The sequence below is a fragment of the Macrosteles quadrilineatus genome, unplaced genomic scaffold, assembly GCF_028750875.1.
Source record: "Macrosteles quadrilineatus isolate MER2022 unplaced genomic scaffold, UCM_ALF_1.0 Scaffold_2__2_contigs__length_208266976, whole genome shotgun sequence".
Classification (NCBI taxonomy): Eukaryota; Metazoa; Arthropoda; class Insecta; order Hemiptera; family Cicadellidae; genus Macrosteles; species Macrosteles quadrilineatus.
The window spans coordinates 33060729-33078904 of record NW_026542595.1 but is presented as its reverse complement, the minus strand read 5'-3'; the positions used below and the strand labels follow the sequence as shown (position 1 = coordinate 33078904).

The window sequence follows — 18176 nt, the reverse complement described above, 5'->3', positions numbered from 1 at the left end:
TTAACGTTGACACTCCCCCTCGCACCTCGCACCTCGCCGACCGCGCCCCCAATAACTTACCTCTTATTGGCTTACAACCTCCACCGTCAGTACATGACTTTCTCTTTTAAATTTAATGCTGTGTTGTCCGAAGGTTTCAATGGAAACCAAAGCTCGCTCTACTCGCGTAAGAGAGGTTGGGTTAAATGTTGCATGCATGACATATTTAGTGAAGGAATGCCAGAATAATAATAGTTTTTACTGGTACCAGAGAGTACTGTAGAGAAACGGAATCTTTTCGTGTAGATACAATGTTTCGATATTTGCTCTTGGTTCGTAGTTCTTGCCAAGTCTTTCAAGTCATTGTTCTAGGGGTTTTCACATAATTGCTTTGTGTTGAACGTATGTTCCCGATTTAAGTTACACTATGTTCTATACTACAGTACATTCATCGCCCAACTGTTGACTGTACTGTGGTCCATTGTGCCAGTAGCTCTACTCAGTATTCGTTTGTCACCAGGGTCTGTGCCACTGTTCGTGTAGTGCGAGAGAGATTTGCGTCGGCGTTGTCAGCCAAGTATAAATGCACAATAATTAACACAGCTCGTGTAGCTGTGCCAAGTTATGCGCGCACAGTCGCATCTCCACTCGCTGTCTTCACTTTCGGCACACCGCGGCGCAGTAGTCACTAGGCAGTGTCGCTATATTTGGCCTTGCAGCGGCTGATTAGTCGTGATAAGATAAGCTGAGTCGGCATTACGATAATTACTTGTTTACCTGTCCCCGCACGTCTCGTGCCTCGGTGCCTCATGACGTAGGCCTACCACCTTCCACCTCCAGCGCCGCACTAGCAAACTCACGTGTCTGCTTATCTTAGGTGCACCTCTCCGAATGATAACTAGCATCGGATATCACTTTCACAGATAGAATTGTCTTTCATTTTGACTTGCGGCTAAATCGGCATTTCCGAATTGGTTGGTTTTGTAATTGTTATGCGTATCAACTTTAGATATTTTATACGGTTTGAAAAAAAATCCATGAAGATGTACAATATCTGTTTGTGTGAAATCCATTCACAAACCCACCGAAGGCTGTATATTATACTACACCTGTGTGGCTGTTTAGAGATTCGCAATAATTTCTATTTGTGCCCTACACGTGCCTCAACGTGTGTTGGTAATGGCATTATCCTTGGTGGATTTTACTATTATCTTTTCCTGTGCTACATAGACGTTATATTCTATGTTTAAAATTGATTCTTGTAACAATTTTTAAGTGTAGTATTTCCTCTCGTCCACAGGGGAATACAACTAGTTCCCATCCATATTCCCAATATAACAATTCAATACAATACCACACTAAGACAGATATGTTAGGCTGATAGCTTACTAAACAGTCAACAAACAAACATGGTTTCTTTTGTCGTCACGTGGTTTTGGCACCTCGTAATAACGTCAACAATAAATTCAACTATCTGAACAATAATATCACATATTAGTCAATCGTCCATACTGCTTATCTCAGCAAACATCAGTAAACTGTCGTGTTATTATTTAAATGGCAATCAAGATAACCCAAATGTTCTGTAGAAGTCAATTGGCGTGTTTGTGTTGTAGAATTATCATTTTTAATATAGTTGAATTACTTTGATAAACAAAGCGCCATCGGTTGGTGTTAAGGCATGTTAGTGTGTTTGTAGCTGTACATTATGTGATGTCGGGCCACGCATAGCTCCCTTCTGATGCTTTATTTTATTTCAACGAATGTTTGTGTATGAATGATATTCCCACCAGTACAGAAAGTCAGAAGCCAATACTAGACTCGCGTGTAGTGATAATCACGCTATCTATCTCAATAGTCTCTTATCAGCTTTATACCTCCAGTTTAATCAACCGCTCAACACCTCCCCACCCCCCCACCCCCACAACTCAAGGGGTTATCGATATTCATTTTTACCATTTAAATCAACGTCATCGACATCTTGAGAGGTTTTCGTCCTTCATAATTTCATCACATGATTAACTTGTGGCTTATTGTTGTTTATTTGTCGCTCATGAGTTTGTAGCTTGTTGAACAAATACAGGTGCAACACTTGGCACGAAATGTTGTGGTCAAACGGACTGAGTGTAAATACACTAGTCAATACAAACAATACAATAGCGGCTGAAGTTTCACCGGGTACGACACAGGCTAGAAGGTTGTGTAACGAACGCCTGGTGGGCCGCAGTCTGTAATTGATGGAATTAGAACAATGGTCCAGCACAGGGCAATTTGCGATATTTGAATAATTAATGTAAACGTAGTCTTTTGAGTCGGTTGCCAATTGATGGGTTAATGGTTGGAACACACTGGATACATACAGTGTGTGCCGCCCATCGTAGTGCTATACGGATATCGGTGTATTAATGTAGGCTTTTTAAATATGGCAAATTATACAATTTTTGCTAACCAGTTGTTGATCATCTAGCTAAATTGCAATTATACAGTAAATAACAGACCACATTTCAACCTATAAACAATATTTCAGTTTATCACAATATTCGTAGAACCTCAAAAGCTTGCAATCTGACATAACTCAATATCAGTTTTAAAGACCCCACGATAGTAGGATAGTATCCACTGTAGTAGTGCAAGTCGTCACTTAGTGCGTGTACTGTTGGGAGTAATGGCACAATTAGCCACTATGTAATTGAATTTAAATCATAAAGTAACTCGAAACTACGATTTTGACATTCGCCTCAAGATAATAACTCATAAAAAATTGTTTTTGGTATTTGATTTTGATTAAATTTTTTTTATAAAAAATGTCTGTAAAAATTTAAAATGGAATGCTTTCCAATACAGTAGTAGCAAAAGTATGAACTTCCCCTGTACATACATCCTCAGGCCGGAACTGGCAAGGGCATGAGTAGGCCTATGTAAATGGAAGCTGTATTACTAGTCGCGGCCAGGCAGGTGCTATTTGCGGCTACAAAGATCTACCGTCAAGTCACATGTCTTGGATCGTTGTGTCCGTACCCCCTACCTTTAGATAACTATGCCTACACACTTGGTCGTTGCCTTTCTTGTTTAGTTTGGCAAGGTAAATGTGAGAGTGTCTAAATAACACCTCATTGTATAGTATTTGACTAACTTCATTCACGAAATGACACTTAATCGTTGTTCGTAGTCAACACTGTGTAGTGATAGAGCGTGCTAGGTGTCGGTGGTTGTAGGCAGTGATTACAGAGGCAGTGACAGTGGTGTTAGTTGGGGCCAGGTGTTATGGCGACGTCTGCCAACCACGGCCTCCTTGAGCCCAACCAGAGGTAAACTAGCGGCTATTTATCACCACAGATCAACTTACGTCCAACATCCGCGACATCTTTCATTTGTACTCTTGGACTTCCCTCTGGCCTTCAAGATTAGTTGACTAATATAAAATAAACACTATATTAGGTTTTAAACATCTTTCTTAGTTACCGATCATACCAATTTCGGTACCGGTATGCCAAACATTTCTGCAGAAATCACTTGTCTTCAGCGGCAGCTTGCACATGTTTGTTTAGTACTGTATTTTGAATTAATATTCATTACTTTAAACCAGTTTTAGTTGATAAACTATAAATACTTCAAGCGATTAGTACAAATTCTAGATAACAAGAACACCTTTTAAGCCCATAAGATTAAGCAGGTTGTTTTTTAATTGATTTCACCACTAATAATTGCTTTCATTCACCTTTTTAATCAATAATTTTAACCATGCACTAAGTTTTGTAGAACGATGACATAACATTTAAACAGTTTTTATTTTTTATTTGCTACTCTCAATTGATAGAAAGTCTATGGATCAAAAATTTGTAAATTTAGTTACAGTAATAGCAGTAATAACACACTAATAACTAATTTCTTACAATTCAACAAAAGTAGTATCTAGTCAAGTTAGATTGAGACCTTATCATGATTAGTGGTAGGGGATGTTGTTAAGCACTGTTTCTAATCATCCAGCTAGTGCTAGACCTTGGCAGTCATCAGTTATCACTACTGTATATGACAGCTGTTGACTGTTGTCACACACTGTAGACTCTGGATGTTACATAAGCTGTTTTCACTGAGCCTTGAAGCCAGCTGATCACTACTAGTACAACTACTACCACATCTCTACTCTCTACTACAGTACTTGTACACTTGCAAAATCTTACAAAAACTCTCCACTTGCCCACTCGCTGTCTGATTATTACATAGTATAGTCTAGAAAAACTCCTAATATTGGTGGAAATAATGGATAAAAAAAGTTTCACCAGGAAAAGTTTTACGTATTTTGATAACCCTAACATATTCAAATAAACATATTAAAATAAACATAATAACAATAACCCAATGAATTAATTAATAACAAGTTATACATCAGTATAAAATGCTAGCTATGGAATTTTAACATTTAATATTTTGTAATATTTAAAGATAAACGTGTTCTTAAAAATCACAATTTACACTATTTCTCTAAAGTTAGTGCATAGTTCTACATGTAGGCATAGATTAGGGGATCAAGCCACATGGCGAGATCAGCTGTGATTGTGGATTGTGAGAGAGACTGGACTAATTCTGGCCCAAGTGGGCGGTGTGCTAAATCCTTCTGCTTACAATCTATTCATACTCACACAGGTTCCCCTTCTCTGTAGGTCTCCGACACAATCATGTTGTTTACATCGCATACCATCTACTAACACTCAGGGATAAAAAACACAATATTTAGTGGAAGAGTAAAATCTGTTTGCCATAAAAGTCAGTTGTTGGATGATCAGTTGTGGACGTATCAGTTGTGTGACGTGTGTTGTGTATGATTGTTTGCAGTGGTGTGGAACACAAGGATGAGATATACTCGTCCAGTCAGCTAGAGAACGCTGTAGCAGTCAAGCAGGAGGTGGAGGTGCGCAAGTGTCCAGACCCCGCCACAGCTGAGCAGCTGGTGCGCAAGGTTTTCCCTCCAGCAGCCCCGCTACGCCAGACTGTCACTGCCAAACTGTTTGCTCCTCTCAGCAAAGATACTGTCTCCCATCCCCAGTGTAAGCCGGTTCAGCCTGTGGCCCCGCAGCCCAAGCCCCCCACAGCAGCTCCTACTCGCCCCACTGCTGTAACGTCCAAAGTCTTCTCCAAGATTGCCGATTCTCAGCCTAGGCCACAGACGGCCACTGCCAAGATATTTGCGCCTAGAACTGAAGACATGAACAAGGGATTCCTGATGTTCTCCGATGACGAGTCAGGCTTAACAAGTAAGTTCATTATAACATCCCACATCTAGTGAGAAAGATTATCAGAGAATTTTAATTTATTTAGGGTGCATTTCTTACTCATCACTTCCACCAAAAAAGGTTTTTCACGATTTGTCGAGTTTCTATTAGTTTAATACCAAAGTGTTGAATTCTTTTGTCACTCTAATTTTTCTTCTTAAAATATTTTCTTAAAATAAAATCTAATCGTATACAAGTTTTTTTTTAGCTTATTATCTTAGAGTCCTGTTCTTATAGATATTGTTTCTAAATATGTGCCACATTCTATTGGATATAATAGTAAATACTGTAGTGATTGCTGCTGGCAGGATTCTAATTGGGGAACAATAAAGAATACTTGAATTAGTTTTAGCACATAGTAAATACAATGCAAAACAACATGATAACACTGCAAATGCTGTTATCACTGTATTTGCAGGACAGCACAATTTGTTAATGTATATTGATTGTGCAAAAATAGCTTTTGCCCATAAGATATCTGCCTACCTCAAGCTAACACCAAGTGATTTTACACTGATTGATTCATCAAGACAGATAAATTTATACGACTGTGGGATTTACTAATGTTTTTTTTTTCTAAAAATCTTCTCTATCATCTCATGGATTATTCATCACCAGATTTTCAGATTGTTGAAAAAATTCTGGTTAGAGCTCATTAAGACAAGATCAGTACTAGCATACGTTCAAAAGAATATTTTTGAAAGACAGACTATTGTATAGTATAAACAAGTCAAACATGATAAAAACCCACAAACTCAAGAAAAATCACTCATACTCACAAAGAGAGGTAATACTCTTAACTTTTACACTGACACTGTATTGTTGTGTTGTGTTTTAGTGATGAAGGATGAGCCGGAGGACCTGACTCACCTGGCGCCCACGGCTGGTGACGTATGTGTGCCTCTGGTGGCCAACGGACTGTTCAACGACATGTTGGACCACTTCATGTTGTCAGACAACAATTGCTACGGCCCACTGTTGTCTGAGACGTCCAAGGAGCCTTCCCCTGCCTCCTCTCCGTACTTCTCCTACAGGGACGAACTTTCCTCCGGTTCCCTCTCGCCTCCCTTCACACATGTAAGGAAACTTACTATGACTGGTACAAATAAAAGGTTATTTTACCTTGTTGCTCATGACTGTAGAACTGCAACGGGTCCTCGAGTTTTGTGTTTTATCTTGGCAGACAATAAATGCTACTGAATTAATTCTAACATACCTATTTACCAGGTCAAAAGGAAATAAATAGGAGAGAGAGTTCAAGTGGGAAATCTTTCGGGAGAAAATTAAGTGGTCGTTCAGAAATTTTATAAACAAGAAGATGTTGTTACATATGTTTGAAAATGGATTGTGGCTAGAAAAGGAAACACAATGTAATTCCCATATAACCTTGCTGTCTGGTGGTTCATGTGGCCGATAATGATTGTTAAAGTGACCGTCACATCAGTTAAATATGCAATATCAGACTTATTTACTTGTTTGGAGTCATGAATACAAGTGAAGGTAAAATAAAATTGTATTTGTACAACTAGATTTAAGGAAAAGGACTTGACAAAGAAAAACAAAGGCTCAACAATAAAAAACCTTTCTGTAATTTAAATCTAAATAAATGTTAAAGTTCTGTTGAATCTGTGTCACACTCAAAATGATCCAATGTAAAATTTCAACTAATATCTATGGATTTAGGTTAGAGTATGTTGAAGACTATTTTTACGACCCACAAGTTTTTGCATATGTGTTTACGTACACTAACATGACCAAGATGAAGTTAATTTTAAGATTAGTTGAATGCATTCGGTTGGCAAGTGAGTACACATAGTTGGCAAGTACGATGGATCTGGTGCCAGTTACTGTTAACTAAGTGGCCTTGGTGCCTCATAGAGTGGCAGTTGCCAAACTGTGGCTACATTCACTGGTCACTAGTCACCCATCAACCATCACATGACTGCAGTGAAACCGACAGAATGTCAAATATTAAAATTTAGATGTTATTTCCTCACACAAACAACAATAAAAATAGTTTTTAATACGCTCATTTAGTTTTTTTTTTTTTTTTTTTATATTTGGTTAACTAAATATACTGTAATAACAAAGTCCTCTTTATTCTCAAGTGTTTAACTATCAGACAGTTTTTTTTTACTATACAATATTGATGGTCTTACTTTAAAACTGGCACATTTCGTAGTATAAACAATAGTTTAAAATATCAGTTGTAATGTAGAAGGTAAAACGAAGTTTTCAATTAGTTGGAACTTTCAATTCTTATCGGAGGTAGCCACCATCTATTTGTATTCAAGTAGCATTATAAACCAGGTCTAACTGGTTTTGATAGAGCAACCTAAATAAGCTTTGCAACAGCCAGGCTTTCTTGATCTACTTTTTATTCAATATCTTTTTACGTGTGCACTTCCAAATGTCTTTATGGAAAACGTGGTGTGGTGCAAAGACTTAGTTAGATGTGTGTTTTATTTCTTTAATCTTTACTCCAGTAGTCTTATTCTCCACTAAGCACTCAACACGACTCTTCGTACTGAGCTTTTTCAACAGAACAATTACCTATTTGCATGATGATGTTTATTCTTCATGTTCTTGACTGACATCTGTTGTACAGAGCCCAGGAGAGAGTAGTCTACCATCATTACTGGGGGAGGAGAGTCCACCTCTAGAAGAAGGGACTTCCATGAGCACATTGCTGGGTCTGGACTCTCTAGACTCTGATGATCTCAGTGTCAAAGCTCCGTATATCTCCATGAGTGAAGGAGATGATCTTCCACTGCTCATGTCTCATGATCTGATGTGGGGAGCTTCCACCATACCATCACCCTCGAATCAGGACGGATGGTTAGTATCAACGAGTTGCCTTTTTATTTTGTTTATCATTTGATGCTCATTATGAGTTTGATATCCATTAAAGCCTGTGTGATGTTACAATTGTTCTGTTTCCTGTAAAGGTTTATTTTACAAAATTCATTGTTGTAGCCCCGGAACTGTAATACATATAAAATATTTGGTTTTACAATACCTTTATCAGTTCCAAAAGTAACCTTCGTCAACGTGTAACACGTTGACACGTTGACGAAGGTTACTTTTGGAAATGGTAAAGGTATTGTAAAACCAAATATTTTATTTTACAGTATGTTGTTGATTCTTAGGCTTTATCATGTGGGACATTACAAGTAAGAGATTTAAAGATTGGTTGTGTTATTGGTTTGTAATAGTTTTGAGTTGTTAAGATAACAATTAAAAAATAGTTGATATCAACACAATTAGTGTTTCTTTACATCTTCCCACATTATTGATTCAAAGCTGTAGAAAATGCTTCAATCATAGAAATTGCTTCACTTTACTTCACTTATTCTAAAGAGTATTTCTTGTTGTAGGTCGTCACCACCACCACCTCTAGTTGTGGATAAACCAGATCTGGACTCGAGTCTGGCAAAACTGCTCAGGTCGGAGACATCAAGCTCAATACGAAACTTCTCACAACATTCACCAACAAGCAATACGCAAACGTTTACACCCAAGAAAGGTTAATATTGTCAGTTTTCCGTTTGTTAGTTCTCAATACCAATAAGGACATGTAACCAAAGTTTCACTGCTGCAGTTACAGTTGTACACACTGTAGACTCCCTCTCTTTTAGAACCCTTTGAAATAACAAATGGTTTGGATAAGGTTTTAGTCTCAAGGTGTCTGAACAAGAGGGATTTGTTATAATAGAATGTTATATAGAAAATTCAAGGGTTGAAATATGAAAGGTTTTCCCACCAGGAAGTTTAGATGTTTTATTCGAAATGACTAGCCCTTTTAAGCAGTTTTGAAACATTACCCATTTATAGAGTAGGTTTTAAAATGATCACCTTTTTTACAATTTTACAATTTTGTAGGAACAAAATGGTGGCATATTGAAAATTGTATTCCCTCCTTAAAAAATTATTTTCTTAAGTTATTACCTAATTTCTTTACTGTGTTGTAAAGAACACACACAACACGTCACTCTTGGTTCAACATTAAAAATCATTCTTCAAATTTCAGCTTCAGTTAATCTGCACTTGAGAGGATTTGCTTATGTTTTTGTGGCTGAAGCATTATTCATCGATCAAATAGTTGTTCAACAATAAGAGTCAAAACTGCAACTCAGAAAACAAACCAGTTAGTAATAAATTAAGAAAGTAATTTTTATTGGGAGCAAATTGGTAAAATTTCCCTTATATCACCATTTTGTTTCTAAAAACGTTAGTAAGTCAAAAGTTTTTTAAAGAATATATCTAAAACATTTATATAATTGTGTAAAGTTTCAAAGCCTTTGGTACACAATTCTGGTAAAATAAAATTGAACATCCAAACCTCTTCTTAATATAACCTTTTTTATTTCAACCCTAGAATTTTATTTTATAATACGGTCTTTTATAATACGGTACTTCATAGGCAAGTATAAACCTAAACCTCATTTTGGGACACCCTGTATCCTTATAGCATAAAATGTTCCTTTGTGACCTTTCAAATAGTGATTTGATGTTTTTTAGACCCTCTTCCTAGTCAAGAGATTATATGAGGGATTATATGAGTTTAATTTATTTATATTAAATTTCAATTTTAAGCCACCGCCTGGTACGAAATATTTCATCCAAATTTGTTAATGAAATGGCCTAATTACATTAAAGGTTCAGACCTGTGACTTACCAGTATTCCTATTTAGCTTTGATATCTAGATTGAACTTCATCATACTAAAACCCACTCATCTTGTGACCATAGTGTGATTAATATAACTTCAGTTGTGATACTCTTTACTTATAGCTATATCATGCTATATATATTAATGAATGTTGTGGAATGACATATTTTATGTATGAACCAGGGGAAGGAGGAGGGGAGAGGAGGAAGCGACCAGTGACAGAACCCAGCTCCAACGCCAGAAACACCAACTCCAAGCGGAGCAAACACAGCGCCAGCACAATACCTAGGCCAGGGGTGTTGGACGGTGGGGGGAAACCTCCACCAAACTCTGGCAGTGTACTTATGAACCTTCTAGTTAGTGGGTGCGATGTGAGTGCCGGCTATATCTGCCTCAACGCTCGTAAACCTTACGTGCGGTCCCACCACTCGTACACACAGTCGCCGTGGTCATAGCATTGCCACACAGGGTGCTAACTAACGCTAACCTCTCTTTCTAGTCAGCTGGAGTCAGGAGTTGCATTTATAGAGTTAGATATCTCGTCTACACACATTTGTAGCTTTCTGTGTAGCGTAGCGAGTGTCTCAGGTCGACTTTTAAACCAGAAGTATATTTTTATTGTCATTCTGTAAGATGTTAAAAGATAATACTGTTGTTACATGTTAAATTGTGTACGTTGAAATTTTGAACTATATTTTTATGAAACACCACCTGTGTTTTTAACCCGAGTATTTATGAGATCGTTTACGATCGTGTGCGAAACAATAATAAAAATTGTAGTGTTCAATTATAAGTCTGATTGAAATATTTTTATGACACTTTTCACAGATGTTATAAATGTTGTTACGACACAAATGCATTATATTGGTCGAAGCTGTTCTTGACACGCTTGTGATGGTTAAGGATTGGTGTGCGCAAATAGAGATACTTTATGTCTTGTAGTATTTGTTGTATATATTGAACTGTTATTATGGACAGATTAAATTAATTATTAGTGTTGCATATAGTAAGAGAGATGTATTTCTTTGTTTAACCCTCTCCAGAAACTTCCAGGTTTTCTACCTCGTCTCCCACTGTTTCAGCTTACCTGATATTGTCTACGAATTTGTTCACTCTGTGGAGATTCCTACTCATAAATCATAAAATGTTTATTTTAAACCCACAGCAGTAATTCTTTTAATTTTAGTTTTTAAATAAAACAATAAACTAGCAGGAAACTAATCTATATATAACCATTTGGGTACATTCAGGGAGAGATGTTTACAGAAAAAGCATGGCACTGACACTTTGATAAATCAATAATTCCTTTAGGTAATAATTTCAAAAGTCTGAACGATAATAACTTCTAAACTTGACAGTTGCTTTTTCACAAGATCATTAATTAATACTTTTTGTTTTAAAAGTCATCTTACAAGTTTTACTCTGACTTGGTAAAATAGGTTAAATACCAGATGATTTTCTTTGTTATGTTGAAAATAAATTACTTGAAAGAAACTTAGATTACCTAATGAGACAAATATCATTGCCTTTCCGGCACCTCAACTTTGTTAAATATGCAGAAGCTTATGTAAATCTTCTCTGACTCATCAGCATTAGTTTTAATGGACTCTTATCAATTTCTTCAAGACACTTAGTCGAGGCGTTTAAAACAGAAATTCTCTTTTATCTTTAGGAAGGGAGGGTATTAGTATCTTTTAAAACTCACGTCACCACTCTCTCGGCAACTCGAAGGTATGGGATACAAACTTTTGACAATGGGTGAAAAATGTTTATAAAGCTATAGGATCAACAAAGGTTTCTTGTCAACTTTACAGCTCGGGTTTAGGTTTTGTTTTGTGAAAAATCCTATGAATAGGTAACTTTTGACTCAATTACTGAACTAATTTGTTGATTTCATGAAAATGGAAACCGCATGTTTTGATGATCATAAGAGGGTTGGTCCTAGGTTTGGACTTAATCTCATATTCATATTGATTTATACTGAAATATAAATCTTACAGTTTACATTATATGATTTGTCAATTACAAAGCAAAAATGTGGTTCGGATTCCACTGTAAACTGTAGGTCCCTTGTATGAGCTATAAACAGACACACGTTACGATGGGGTGGGTGACAACAGAGGAAAAAGATTACCTTTCTTGTCCAACAGCAGCCTGCAAAGTGATTAGTGTAGCAATAATTCAGGAATGTTTTTCCATTATTACCTAATACAAAATTAAATTTGTGTCTCTAAATTAGTAAAAATGTTGAATTATTTAATTATTATTAATGACATATTGGATTTACTTTTAAATTAAGTTTACTATTTAAATTTAGGCTCAGGCAACTTGCCATTTTGCAAATTTGACTTCCAGCAACCCTCCTCGGCTGCAACATATGTTGCTCCTAAGGATTAGTTTCCAGAACGCTATACGTTGCCCCATAAATATACGTGATAAATGACGTTGGTCATTAAATATCCTAAGTGAACCAGATTGAGAAAATAGTTTGCTGGCATGTTTCCACAGGACAAATGGTGAATCACGGGGTCTAGGATTATACATGTTAAAAGCTATAGCATTCATGCCTTCAAAGCTATTTTTAAAATTAGAAACTATTCAGTACCTGAAAAATTAACTACTGTACAGCATTTATTAATTCTGAAATGCAGAGAGAAAGTTTAACTGCCACTAAATTAAATTGGATATGATATTGATCCTAATAAAATAATGCAACATCAGAGTAGTATCATCATTCAGTGATAAAAATTAAAAATTTAATTTTGTATAAGTTGCATGGAAATCATGCAGTTAGTAGAATATGACTTGACATCAATTGTTTTCTAAGATAACAACAAATACATAATACAGTGTATTGCTTTTGCTTCATGCTCTCAAAATTACTCATTACATTTCCACCTTTACATTGTATATTCAGTGAGGGTGAGTAAATGACCCAGCCATTGTCTTGTTCTACCCTTGTAAGTAGGGGATTAACTCTTTACACAAGGGCGGACCGAGGTAGGCGCTTATCTAGACGTTCCCTAACAAAATGTATTTATAGCCTCTCATTAGGCTAGCAGTACACTATTGCCGAATGTTTCGCTGAATTTTTGACGAGAACTACGAGCTCACCCAGTACACGCTCGCCGGTGGTTTGAGATACTCTAACTTAAGAAAACATTTAGTACAGAGTTGTTGGCATTAGTAAATGGAGAATATCAATTTATGTTTACTGACGTTGAAAGCCAAGGTAGAATAAGCGATGTTGGTATTCTTCAAAACAGTGTATTGTGGAATAATGTTTTTGAAAATAAAATCAATCGCCTAAAGCCAAAACAGGTATTGCTGTACCGTACTCTATTTTTAAGTGAACTAAGTCTTAACATAACTAAGCCATTCCTGTACGTTCATGAGAGGTCCAACTAAACAAAAATTCAACTAGAGAATATTAAAAATCAAGAATTCTCATAGAAAATACTTTAAAAACTTTTTTAAATACTTTCTTTGTCTACTCCATCAAAATCGCACAAAACTGTATCACTTACTGAACTGGAGACAAGACAATGAACTTGGGTACGAACTGACACTAGTTTGTCTCGCCTTTGCTCGTTTCCTTTGACTCGTCCTAAAAACTGACAAAATTTGGAACACATGAGAACACAAATCTTGGCAAGGCAAACTATCATGAGCGTACACGAGCAGATCGAGTACACTATAGTGCTTTCCTATATTCTGCGATAGTGTGCTGCTAGCATTAGAGCAGGTATCAGACTTAACTCATTGCACAATTAGTTTTTTCCACCTACTAACTAGGATTGCACTAGCTTCACCCCTTGCCCTTGCTATTCAGGCTCAACAATATGGATAAACAAATTACCCTCTTGAAAGGTTGGTTTACTTAATTTTTTTGTTAACGAAAGTTGTCACACACAATTTCTTTTAACCCACATATTCATTATGAACAGACGTTTTCTGCAGAAGGAAATGCGAAGTAGCTCACTAATTTACTTGAGATATATGAACTTTTCATTTTATAGAGCACGCGAAAAGTTTGTTATAAAACATTCCATGTTACAATTGAGTAAGAATCTCAGGATTGACAATTATTGTCATTAGTCAATCTCTATGTAGACCTGGGTTTAAATAAATTAATTAATTAATTAGTCGGAATGATGAATGAAAAACACCGCCTTTTACCTAGCAAGTAGAACTTATCAATGATTTAACCATTGATTTGATTTTTTAAATTTGATTTACAACTCTAATAATAATTTGTTTCTGTACCAGAATTGATAAGTAGTTTCAATAAACAAATCAAGGACAGTAGGTACACTTGATTACAAGTCAGTACTGTCACAAAATTTAATTTAAGGGTTCACATACAACATTTTGAATTAAGTTTCATCCTTTTGTATCTGTCCTTTAATATTGACCACAGGAAATGGTGAAAATTTATGTATTAGATTTGACTATCAATACAATACTACAGTATCCAATAGTCAATGGTATTCGTCCAAGATGTATAATTTTATTTTTTATTTCGAAGTATAGTTTTATATAGTTCAAACGTTTGGGGAGTAGCACAGATATTACATGTTTGACCAGAATTCAAGTTTTATGCTTAAGAGCAAAATATAAATAAGGAGGTGACAAACATAAAGCATACCCTCTTCAGTATTCTGGTAACATAGTTGTTGGACTGAGTCTGCAGTTGACGTAGTCCATTGCTGCAGTTGTGTTGACAAACAAAGCTGTCATACGGAATGAAGACCAGTCACTTACACACAACTACTTTGGTTGTAAAACTTGATGGCTTAGCTTAACATAATATTTGTAAAAGCTGATTTATCATGCCTGATCTATAAAATGATATAATACTGTTACAATGTTTTCCACATACATCAATGACCTCTCATCATAGTAGTAAAGAATCTCACATTTCTGTGTCGACTTTTTGAATCAGAGAAAGAAACCTTAATAAAATCAGTAAAAATATTACTTTATTGGAAATAATCTTTGAATTGTGTATGTCGGCATACCAACATTTTGGTTAGAAATGAAAATCTAAACCTCATCATATAAACCTCAAGGAGTGCAATAGATTCAAATGAAGTATTAAACAATTATAACGATTAAAATGGTGTAGATACCTCCTTTCAAGTAATCCTTAAAACTGCTTACATCAACTACTTTTGGCGCCGAGCTAAATGCCATCTGCAGTACAAGTACATACTATTATAGTTATCAAGACAAAACTCTTTAAGTCAACCCTGTTCCAATTTAAACAACTCTACTTTGGCATACTCTTTTAGGCTGTAGGCTTTGGCACCACCTCAATGGTCCTGTAGGTTGAAATTCAAATTATGTCAATAATTAAATCCCTATTTTAAAATCACACAACACATTTCTCTAAGTATTTTTTGTCTTTTGTTTAGCATATTGTCTTTGTGGTAAAACTGTCAGGACACAAAATATTAGATGTTAATGTCTTGGATTGTAAATTAAACCACAAGTAGACAACAATGGACTATTAAATACCAAACTATGTATTAAAAAATACACAATTTATTGAACCAAGAGAGACACATTTGATACCTACAGTATCATGAAAAAGTTACGATTATACGGCAAAATAAAATTATATTCCAGTTAGTACATTTAATATTATAAGAAAAGGATTTTTAAATTTGTATTTCTATGACTTTTTTAATGTTAAGAAATGAAACCTGTCCAAATCCTGGTCTTGTTACTATCCAATGTCCGTTTGTTAGATACTGTAGCATCATTAATTAACCCCATGACAAATTGCATCTGGGTTCAGAAATGATATTGTTTGGAATCGAACCTGCGTCATTCAGATTTGAAGATGAGCACTGTAACCACTTGCCTACCGAGACAATTTCATAGTATTTTTTCAGACAACCATACACATTCAGACCAGCGAACATGATCATATCACATTGGCCAGTGAGAATTATAATAATAATATCTTCTGATAATGTAATAGTCAAAAAGCAGTGGCGACGATAAGAGCATGCAGGGCCCCCCCCCCCCCTGCAAGTTAGTTCACCCCCATTCTGGGGCCCAGTTGGGGCCCCCTTCTCCCAATAATATTTGAACACATAATCACATGTATATCCGCCTAAACTTGCACTTTTGTTTTTCACAGCGTCTCCCGGAGGAGTCATCATCGTCTTCCATGATCGCGGAAAAATCGTTAACACTTCCTGTATTCATGGAAGAAACATTATCATAGTCTACCAAGATTGCAACCAAACCTAGGACATAATGTATAATTAAAATCAATGATTACATTATTTTGACGAACTTCCCACACAATCATTTAGTCTAGAAAACAGCTGTTTGCCGCCAGCTTATTCAAATGGGGTTTCATTACGTACTACTGTACTGTAATGAGTTTTACCGGACATCAATCAGCTGATTATACTGTATTTAGGTGGCAATGAATGGTTATAAACAAAAACATAACCTCGCTTAGAGGTTATGACTAGTGATTTTTAGTCCTTTAGTTGGTGGAAATATATAAGGATTTGTACAGATTTAGTAGGATGGCGTAAACTATCGTACGTGTCTCGTCCAAAATGTGTGTACCGGACTCGTATGGTAATCCAGTACTCGACTTCGTCTCGCACGGGAACTACCACACTCGTCCGGTAAACACCTATTTTCAGGACTAGTAACGTAATATACTATATCAGTACAGTTCACCTTTGTACTGTACCGGCTCACCCCTTGCTTTGCTGGATACGTTCACGCACGTGCAGTTAGTCTGTGGTCGGGCAAATGCAAGGTTAAAAGAGGCCGCCAACATAAAAATATATATATATATCATCAGATAACAACATCATCTTTTCCCGTGTTCGCGACCCAATCCCCAATATCTCCTGCAACCCGTGGTGAAGTTAAAATAATTTTTTCCACAATTGCGGCAAAATCCTAGATATATCTCCTGCGGAAAAAGAAACGTTATTATCGTCCCCCAAATCGAGGCAAAATATTGAACATCTCCCACGGCCGCGGAGACATTGTCATCGTCACCTGCGGCAAAATGTACTTGTCGATATTACCGATCTCGGCAAAAGCGTAATCTTTCAATCTCGTGAGCGTGATCCTCGCAGACATAAAAGCTTTTACTTTTTCAATACTTTTTAATTGGGCATTATTGTACGGTATTGAGTACTGAAAAAATCGGCTTGAGCTTGATTTTCTGACTTTGTGCTAGATCTCTCAAGCTTGTAGGGCATGCTCTGCTCGGCTCGAAAATCAATATTATATATTAAAAATCACCAGTTTCCAATGCAAACCCATTTTGAACTGACCTAATTTTGGCCCGAGGCCCATAGGTAAGTAACATTTTTTACCTGACTCGAAGTAAACAAACCTAGTGTGCAGCTTCCTAATAGTATGAAATTAAATTAAATGAAAATCCTTCTTTAGTATCAATAAAAGAATGCAATTACTTATTATCAGCCAGTGTCCTTGTCATCTAGGTTAATTCGCCCATTTGATCGTAAAAAATTATCAAGTTCATTTAGTTGAATCAGCTTAGAGGGCCCTCTCTGATGTGACCCACTAGGGGCCACATTGGTTCTAAATACGGCTCAATTATAGCGCCTTCACGCAGTCCACGAGGACAGTTGATGCAACCCACATGACTGTTGACAAATTTTGATGACAGGTTTGTAGTGAATTTCTATCGATCGGTCAAGTAGTGTCAGGTTAGCTGTTGTAAACTACTTGTCCTAGTGCCCTTACTGGTTTTTAACCAATTTTTGTCATTAAAAACATGTGGTGATTCTCATAAAAATATTGTTATGATATGGGGCCCATGTGGCACTGCCTGTCGCACAGTCACAAGTCCGGGTCCCGGTAAAATTTCCTGAAAAATCCCGGTCTAGGCTTGCGGGCCCCCCTGCACCGCCACTGTCAATCACTGTATCGCCGCCTGACTCTATTTATGAGTTTTGCAGAAAGAGTAAGAATAAGAAGGTTGGATTTCCTGTTAGGACACTCATAAACGTGTTGAGTCTGTGAGAGTGCTTGGAGCTTCTCTCAGGCTGCAGTAATTAACATATCCAATGAGCAACAACTACTTCTCATTACCAATCACCATGAAAAGCTTTACACTAATTTGGTAATAATGAATTGTCAATTAATTTGTAGAACCATCACATAAAATATCAATGTTCATTTTCTCAAAAAATGATATGCTTAGTTATTAATCAATAATTATATCCTACTTATATAAATTGA

At 36.4% G+C, this 18176-nt stretch overlaps 1 protein-coding gene across 3 annotated transcripts in view; it reads left to right on the top strand.

Annotated features, from left to right (window-relative positions):
- The window catches only part of LOC128987456 (hypoxia-inducible factor 1-alpha-like), a 120155-nt gene that overhangs the window by 96468 nt on the left and 5511 nt on the right, over window positions 1-18176 (top strand). For all 3 annotated transcript variants that reach the window (XM_054408304.1, XM_054408303.1, XM_054408305.1), the window contains 5 exons: window positions 4813-5231; window positions 6088-6326; window positions 7858-8087; window positions 8627-8775; window positions 10104-10291. In XM_054408304.1, the coding sequence (XP_054264279.1) occupies window positions 4813-5231; window positions 6088-6326; window positions 7858-8087; window positions 8627-8775; window positions 10104-10291 (1225 nt within the window). The remainder of the gene's footprint in view (window positions 1-4812; window positions 5232-6087; window positions 6327-7857; window positions 8088-8626; window positions 8776-10103; window positions 10292-18176) is intronic.